General features: G+C 50.5%; 2 protein-coding genes and 1 pseudogene across 2 annotated transcripts, besides 4 other annotated features; 2 read left to right on the top strand and 1 right to left on the bottom strand.

Moving 5' to 3' along the window:
- Tc00.1047053511273.59 (5-oxoprolinase, putative) lies at positions 1 to 2250 on the top strand (the record flags this gene model as incomplete). Its single annotated transcript, XM_800645.1, has 1 exon — positions 1 to 2250. A coding segment is annotated over one exon (2250 nt), but the record flags the coding sequence as incomplete, so codon positions are not given.
- Positions 1 to 6756: a sequence feature (heterozygous, non-Esmeraldo-like haplotype).
- Positions 3208 to 3245: a sequence feature (A-rich).
- On the top strand, positions 3271 to 7083 carry Tc00.1047053511273.50 (hypothetical protein, conserved; the record flags this gene model as incomplete). Its single annotated transcript, XM_800644.1, has 1 exon — positions 3271 to 7083. One exon carries the CDS (start codon positions 3271 to 3273, stop codon positions 7081 to 7083), a length of 3813 nt encoding a protein of 1270 aa, XP_805737.1.
- Positions 6757 to 7455: a sequence feature (haploid, non-Esmeraldo-like haplotype).
- Tc00.1047053511273.10 lies at positions 7378 to 8822 on the bottom strand (annotated as a pseudogene; the record flags this gene model as incomplete).
- Positions 7456 to 8822: a sequence feature (areas merged during assembly that could not be assigned to a particular haplotype. This can correspond to areas where the two haplotypes were merged or to regions with more than two copies in the genome that were merged during assembly.).

The raw sequence follows: 8822 nt of genomic DNA, 5'->3' as shown, positions 1-8822 counted from the left end.
GTCCTTGAGCATTTTCTCAGCATGCGGTATGAAGGCACTTCCACCAGCATTATGGTGCTGTTAGATGGTACATGTGAGGGTCAGACTGTGGAAAGTGGGGAGAGCGATGGTGCTGGAAATTTGATGCACCGAGTAAAAGCGAATTTTACCCATTGTTACGAGCAGCAGTTTGGGTTTCTCCTAATGAAGCGAGAAATCATGGTTGATGCTGTTCGCGTCCGAGGGCGAGGCGTGCAGATAGGGAAAGAGGCCCGTGCTCGCATAGCACAACAAAAACAAAATTCGGCGGTACATCAGCCGCCATATTCGACTCGGGTAAAACTCGCGCCAAGGCCGATATCGACGATGAAAACATATCTCTCAAATGGATGGGAAACGGTAAATGTCTACATTGTCAATGCAGATAATGGTCCTGTTGAGGGGCCTGCCGTGCTTGTCGGGGAAGGCACCAGCATTCTGTTGGAATCCAATTCTATAGCGTACACTAATGACAGCGGTTCTCTTATCATTCACACATCGCAACTCATTGAAAAGATCTCCACTGCATTGCATCCGCTCCACCTTTCTATTTTTTCTCACCGATTTATGTCCATTGCGGAACAGATGGGAAATGCCCTGCAACGCACGAGCATCTCAACAAACATAAAGGAGCGTCTGGACTTTAGCTGTGCGATTTTTGACAAAAATGGAAATTTGGTGGCAAATGCTCCGCATATTCCTGTTCACCTTGGAGCTATGGGTGCGGCGATAAGATGGCAGCGTGAATATTATGGAGATCAATGGCGGGAGGGGGAAATGGTGCTTAGTAATCATCCTGCATGCGGTGGTAGTCATTTGCCCGATATTACTGTTATGTCTCCCTTTTTCTTTAGGGGAGAAGTCATTTTCTATGTTGCTTCTCGAGGACACCATGCTGATGTGGGAGGAACGACACCTGGATCCATGCCACCCTTTTCAAAGACTTTACAAGAGGAGGGTGCAGCCATAAAAACCGTGAAACTTATCGAAGATGGCATATTTCAGGAAGAACGTATTCGAGAATTACTCTTGAAGCCCGGAACATGCGCAAGAATGTCGGGTTGCCGTACCTTGGAAGACAGCATTTCTGACTTGCGCGCACAGGTAGCTGCGAATAAGCGAGGTATGCAACTGTTAAAAGAACTGATGGAAACTTATGGATATGAAGTTGTTCAGGCATACATGGGGTACATACAGGACTTTGCTGAAGCTTCTGCCCGAGACGCTCTCAAGCGGGTAGCAAAGCTTTATGGCACAACTCTCCCCTCTGTGGATTACATGGATGACGGTTCAGAGATTCGTCTGAAAATTGAAATTGACCCTGAAACGGGGTCATCTTGCTTTGACTTTACTGGGACGAGCAGCCAAGTTCTGAATTCTACGAATTGTCCTACGGCGGTCGTTTATTCGGCTATCATCTACTGCGTTCGATGTATTGTTGACGCGGATATTCCGCTCAATCAAGGTTGTATGAGGCCGATAAGGGTTGTGCTGGAACGAGGCTCTATTCTTTCTCCTGACGATGAACTTCCGGTGGTTGCGGGGAACGTGTTGACCAGTCAGCGGGTAACAGATGTCATCTTTACGGCTCTACGTGCGGTAGCATGCAGTCATGGCTGTATGAACAACTTCACTATGGGGTCCTCCGACGTTGCTTACTATGAGACCATATGCGGTGGAAGTGGTGCAGGTGATGGGTTTAATGGAACTTCTGCAGTGCATACACATATGACAAACACACGAATGACTGACCCAGAGATACTTGAAACACGCTATCCCGTAATTCTGCGCTTTTTTCGAATTCGTCGGGGATCTGGTGGAAATGGGAAATACAAGGGTGGCGATGGTGTGGTGCGCAGCTTCTTATTCTTGCAGGATCTGACCGCCGTTCTGCTTACTGAGCGACGCGTGTTGGAGCCGAAGGGATTATTTGGTGGTGGCAATGGCATGAAAGGATTGAATATGGTGTACGTCCCTAATGAGGACACGGCTGCACGTTGGTCTGTTTCACCACAAGAGATGCTTCACGACGTGAAGCGAGGAGAATGGACGCGGGAGGAGGAAACACGCTCTTCTGATGGCTGCGCCGTCTACCGCGCAAGAAATGCGGGCGGGAAGAATGTTCTTGCGGTAAGGTGTGGTGACATACTCACCATCCATACAGGCGGTGGTGGCGGGTGCTATCCAGAAGAGGCGAAACAAGAGAATAAGCGAGGTACGATTCATGACTAGGGTGTGTTAATGGGAGTAAGAATGAAAAAGAAGCAAGGCTGCGCCAGGTGGAGCGTGATGATACCTGTGCTCCTTCATCCTCAGTCATAAACTTCAAACCGCTCTATGTTTTCATGTTCTTTTGTTGCTGCCTTACTTTTTTTTTTTTTTTTTGTGCCAGTCATCCCGCCCACCCACTAACTATTGCCCTCCACGCCGAGGGAGCCCGGCGGCTGCAGGGCAGTTCAATGCTGCTGCTTTGTGAGTTTGCAATGTGTTTGGGGACCATACATGTGCCGTTCGAATCCATTGGGCTACTGCGGTGCGTGGGTGTGGCTGTTGGACAATTCTCGTCAGAATCTGGATGTCGGTCGCACTGAAACGACTTTTTGCCTCCCGCTGTTGTGTCGTCTCGCTTTGTAAAAGGAAAGGTGGGACGAGGCCTTGGCCAGACGTACATTTTCTCTCTATTTACCTTGATGATGCTTTTGAGACAAAGGAAAAAGATTTTCATTCTCTCTTTGTATTTATATATACAAATATACGTTAACGTCGAAGACAGGGGTAACCCGAAAAGTGGATGGGATTTGAGAGCGTTCTTTTTTATTTTTATTCTTGCCGACGCGTATAGCTTTACACTACGTACAGTTGGCAATTATCGATGGAATCCCGTAGCGGGTTAAAACTTTACTCCTCGGTCAGCGTTGATTTTGCCTCTATCTTCCCCCCCCACCCCCTGCTCTTTAGCTTCCTCTCTATAAAAGAATACGGGACTCTGACAACCGGTTGAGGCGGCCGGCTGCGCCATTAGTTCTTGGTATTCTTATTTTTGACCGTTGTTTTATTTTTGTTGTTTCTCTTGGTTTGCTTGCATTTTTCTTTTATTTCCCCGATGGAGGTGAAGCCATTCCGCTCTATTAAACCCCACTGGCACGGTAAAGTGCTTGTTGCCTGCGCCCCTCAATTGGGCAGGCCGCATTTATTTTATTTGATTTTTTCTCTTTTTTTTTTTTTTTAAGGCAGCCGAAGCGTCTAATAGAAATGTCTGGAGCCATGCAAGACGTGGCAGCGGAGGGCGTGGAGGAAAATGCGACGGCGCGAACGACACTTCTCCGGGACAACACCTCACGGTCTGTGGTGACACGCATACCCCGAAGGGGCACGCTTATTTCACTCGCGCCGTTGCAGAAGCGGCTGGTCATCTCTGGAGCTCGGGTGGGAGTCACCATTGCAGATGGTCTATTTCTTTCGAGTACAGTAGCCAATCCGCTGTTGACGGTCGCCTTCATCGCTTACGAATCCTTCCGTGCTGTCAACGACTATCGGCGAGGGGAACTCAACACGCTGGGCTACCGCACAAGTCTGACAGATGTGGCACTCCGCGTCGGGAAAGAGGTGGGAACGGCTGCCGTTGGAATTGCTATTGGAAATGGTGTGGGAACACTCATAGGTTTAAGTGCTATTCCAGTAGGGGGGCAGATTATCACCGCCACGGTGCTCTCTGTGACCCTGGGTCTTTGTGTCGGCACACTTATTACGCGTTATGCCGATCGTGTTTTTGTTCGTCTACAATTGCAAGCTCAGTATGGATATTCACCGAATGAGCAGAAATCTCGAAGGCGATTTGAACAGTTACTTGAGGCACAGCACGATCTTTCATCTTTTGAAACATGTCGGATTGTCCAGCACTACCGAGATTACAGAGTGGCATGTGGTTGGGAAAGTCATACCGATGTCGACGACTACCGTGCTTCAGCTGATATAAATATGATGCCCGTTTCATTCCAACATTTTGCCATTGTTCAGTTGCAGCGTAAGTGGGGATTTCTCAATGAATATGATGAGTGTAGGAAAGTATTCAAGGCGCTAATGTTGTCACACCACCCAGACAAGGGTGGGGATGGCGAGCTTGTGGCACAGTTAAACCACGATTATGAAATTTATGCGTTTTGTCAGGGATGGCAAGGAGGTTCTTCGGGCATTTATCAAAGAGAAGGGACCGCAGAGCCGCCAAATAAATCCGTTGGAATTAGAAAAGGGAAAAGAAATGTCATTGTAAACTTTCTGCGCTCGCTATTTCGTCCTGCAAGTAACTCTGCCTTGGAGGCGGAAGATCTCCGGCAATGTGGACTTTTAGCATTGGAGGCGGGGACCCCGACGGAGCTGCACAGGTTTGACGAGGTTGACTGGGAGGCCATGGACAAGGAAGAATTGGGAATATGTGAGCGACCCGTTTTTGGTACGAGCGCCTCCGTAAAACAACGGAGTGTTTCTCGCGTGTTGGCCTCTATTCATCGTTGCTATCAACTTGCCACGGAGGCAATTACATTTGCTGGCCTGGTTAAACTGTATAAAGAGGAAAAGGAGTGGTCAGAGCTTGAACGAGATATATTTCTATTTAACCGACTACAGGCATTTGTCACGGTGACCAAGGATGACATTCAAGTCGAGAGTGGCGACCTGGGTTCATCCAAAGAACACGCTTGCTGTGGAATTACGTGGCGCACGAGGGCGGAAGCAGTTTTAAGGCGTGAGGAGCGAAGGGAAGCGATTGTGTCCCGCTGCTTTCCCCCATGCGTCTCTTCCGAGTTATTGGGGACGCTTGAATTGTGGAAAACGGCCCAAAGTCTGGCGGAGAGTTTCTTCAAACAGAGTAACGGTGCTGCTGGTGGCGGTGGCAACAGATATAACAACAAAAGCAACGCCACCAACGGGACTGCTGGTGATATGCCGATTTCTGACGGCACAGGGCAAACACTCGATACTCTGTTAAACATTCAGAGAGCCTTGCAGGATCTGATGGAAAATAGCACGCAGTCTTGGAAGAATACCGATGCCACCGCTGACGAATCACTCAATCCTTTGTTTATTGAAGAAGTGCAGGCACTCGGACGCACAGCAAGCTGCGCCTTGGCTGGGGCGCACGCCAAAAGCGTAGAGGATACACTGTGGAAAACATGTGAGGAGTTTTTCAAAGGACGTCAGAGAAAGCTGGAGAGTGTCACGTCTTTGTTAAATGAAATACATGATGTGCAATCGTCCCTCAAGAATGCCCCTGTGGAGGAACAAGAAATTCTTCAGAGTCGGCTTGACGATTACATGAAGCAGCTTTTTCTTATACATTATCTCTTTGGGGAGTTGGATGTTGCCACAGTGGAGTTACACGACATATACACCATGCACTTTCCCGAAAAATCGGACAATCTTAAAAAACTGCCCTCATCATGTGCGAAATCGATCCATGAGGAGTTCCATATGGCTCGATATGTGAAATATGAGCGAGAACGAACACTTATGAATTATATAAATATTGAGGTTGAACCACGGAATGCGATGGACCCTTCCTGCCCACCTGCAGACCAAAAAGTCCCTTTGGACTGTGAGAGTGGAGTTGCTGATGTCGAATTTGCTTTACTTCGCGCGCAGTATGTAGACACCATCACGGGCACAGTTACTCCGTGTTGGCTTAAGCGTTATGTCTTTCCAAAAGCGGAGGGGCTAGAAGCGCAACGAAGCGCTGAATTTTTATTTAAAAGTATTATGGAGCGTGAGCTCCATATTCCAGAATTTTGTGCTACCCATCGTGTGACATGCATCACCGATGTTTTTTCAGATGATTATACACGTCAAATATATTTTCATATCCCGCGAGGGGGAACCCAATTGCGATTTGGTTCAACACATGATGTCCCGAAACGAATTAAGCGAATTGGAGTTCGCTGGTTGCATGATGCGTTGCAGTGCGTCATTGAACTCCACTCCTGCCAGTTGGTGCATGGTGCTATATCCCTGTCCAATTTTACGTATGATGACTTTGGAAATACAACCTTGGGTTTTTTTTCAGATGCGCTTCGTCATCGCGTGCGAGGTGCCGCATCCTTGTTGGACGACACCATTGATTTTGGCGCTTTACTGCATGCGGAAGTGCTTCCATACCTTCTTCGTGCATCACCAGCTGTTTCTCCCGTCAGGAATCCTTCTGTGGCGAGTGGGCGGGAGGAGCGCCTCCTAACGGATACACGATGCATGGATGTTGCCAACGTATATCGAGAGGTTGCGGATCGGTTGATTGGAAAAGTAGAGCCGCGTTGGACGTTAATCGACGCGCGAACCTTTGTTCGGCGATTCCTTGAATTCAACTACAATAGCGATGAACGCAATTATTTGTTTACGAAAGAAGTATCTTACCCAGCACATTGGGCAACTCCCAAAACCATTGTCCCTGTCTCGCTTGTTGTGGACCGCCGCGTTTTTTTGCATTTGCCGACGAACGCCACCGTGTTTCTAAACCGTAATTTACATCTTTGGGATGTTTATTGGAAGTGTCGCCGAAAAATGGTACAAAAGCGCGGCGGCGGATTTTTTTCAATGCCCGCATCACTTAAAAGGCACGCACCCTTCCACCCCTGCAGTGACGATTGTGAAGTCAACGAACGGCTCCTTTGGCATACCTGCCATGACGAGGAGGAGGCGTGGCGAATTTGTCTCGTAGGTCTCCCGTGCAAAAGGCACCGGCTGCGCCTCGCACCGCCATGGCTTGAATCGGGGGAAGACGGCAAATATTACCCCCGTCGCCACGCCGCCACCCCCGATTGGGGCGTGATTTTCCGCGTGTCACTTGGAACGGTTGTGGAGCATGAGCGGGGAACAGTTTCGGACCTTCCAAAGAAAAGAGTTGACGTTTCCCAGCGCGCTCGTCCTCCCGCGCGTGGTCTCGAGCGTTCCGCGGAGGAGCGCTGTGTGCTTCTAACTGGCGCGAAGGATCCGAACGACCCTCGGAAGTGGAAAATTGAGGTGCCCGCGTCCTCGGCACGCTGTTATCCTGAGTTTATGGTTTGTTGCGTGGGGATTTGACTTGGAAGAAAAGACACGAGAAAAGTGAGCGTATCGGGAAATGCAAAATATGAACGAATTGAGAGCCAGGGAGCGGCGCCGTTTCCGACGAACCGTGGAAGCCGACGCCGCCGAGAGCGCTGAAAATACTTTTTCTCCCTCCCTGCGCACCGCTCTGTGAGAGTTGCCTTCCGTTTTTTCTTTCTTTCCCCTCATCCCGCTCGGCAGGGTATTGGCACACAGGTCGCCGGAAAGGTTAGGGATGCCATTGGCGAAAAAGGGTGCGGGCGAAGCGGGAAAGACACCCCAACATGTCTATTTGCGCCAGCAGCTTCCCAATTTTCCGGCCGTTCCGCTAAAATCGAGCACCGCTTCCCGGATGACGCCTCGAGCCGACGCGCCATGCCATCCTTCCTTGCAGCTGCACGAGCACGAGCTGCGGTCCACCGACTCCGTCCCGGGCACGTAGCACGCCGCGTCGTCGTTGCATGTGCCACAAATAAACAGCACCACGTCCTCCGGAAACACGCCGTCGCACGACACCTCCTCACCGCCCTGCAGGTTGCACCCAACCACAAACCGCGCGGGTGACTCCACAACCGTTTTCGACAAAGGCAGATCAGCAAAGGGATAACTATTGTCCACCTGACGGTTGTGTGCAAGCGCCACGGTGGTGCCGCTGCCCGACACCTGAATTATGTACGCTGATTTTGGCATAATTAATACTGAGGCCGCACTCACTTCGTTGCCCTCCACACGCCACTGCGCACCTCCCTCGAGAGTCACTGAGCTATCCAAATAAATCAGCGTAGAATCAAAAGGAAACGTGCTGCCAGCAAAAGAGCAGTCCGCCACTCGCAACAGACCTGCGGAGTTTACGGTAGTACCCCCCAAAAGGTAAATCCCATTGGCACCGCTCATAGTATTGTTCTCGACGTCAAAGTAGCCGCCGTTCCCCACATCAAAGGTTTCAATATAAACAGCTGATTCCACACCGTCATCGTTCCCCGTTGCCCTCAGCGTATTTCCCTTCATAATGATCCCGCCACCATCAACAACACTATCGGAAAAAGAAAGTGCGTAAATATTCGCCTCGATGTATTTGTCAAGCAACAGCAGCGTCGAGTTTGTACCAAGAGTAAATTCCCAAAAAGCAGTGGCGTGCCTCGACTTCGTCACAAGTGTACTGCCCGCCACCAGTATCTGGGAGCTCGCGCCAAAATCGCCCCTGAACTTCAATGCACCAGAATCCATCATCGAGGATGTCACGTTCACGTGCACGCGCGCACCACTCCCCCTGACCGACAGGCCCATGAGGACGCACTGCAACAGCGTGATGCTGAGTGTCTTTTGTTGTGCGTCGAAACGCGACAGGTCCAGCACGATCGCGGCGGTGAAGGTCACGTTGACAAAGCACAGACCACGCACACCGGGATCAGGATAGTCCACGGGGCTTATGCTGCCACCGTGCACACAGCGGACCTCCGTGTCGTCCGCGTCGGGGAGCGGAAGCGGCCCAAGGCCGTCCGGAACCGCAGCTGGCACACACGTGTCACCGTAGCCGCCAGCAGCACACACGCACTCGCAGCCGCTGATGCTGCTCGTCCTCGCAGCGAAGCACTCGGCGTCCATGGCACACGTGCCACAGTCCAACACCGTCACGGGTGCTCCAATATTGAGGTCTTCTCCGTAATCCGTCACAGGAGAGCCCCTTAGCTCGTTGCACACGCCGTAGATGGTCGGGCGCGTGTCGGATGGTG

This window comes from Trypanosoma cruzi, genomic scaffold (genome assembly GCF_000209065.1).
Source record: "Trypanosoma cruzi strain CL Brener 1047053517087 genomic scaffold, whole genome shotgun sequence".
NCBI lineage: Eukaryota > Euglenozoa > Kinetoplastea > Trypanosomatida > Trypanosomatidae > Trypanosoma > Trypanosoma cruzi.
This window is presented reverse-complemented; position numbering and strand designations above follow the sequence as displayed.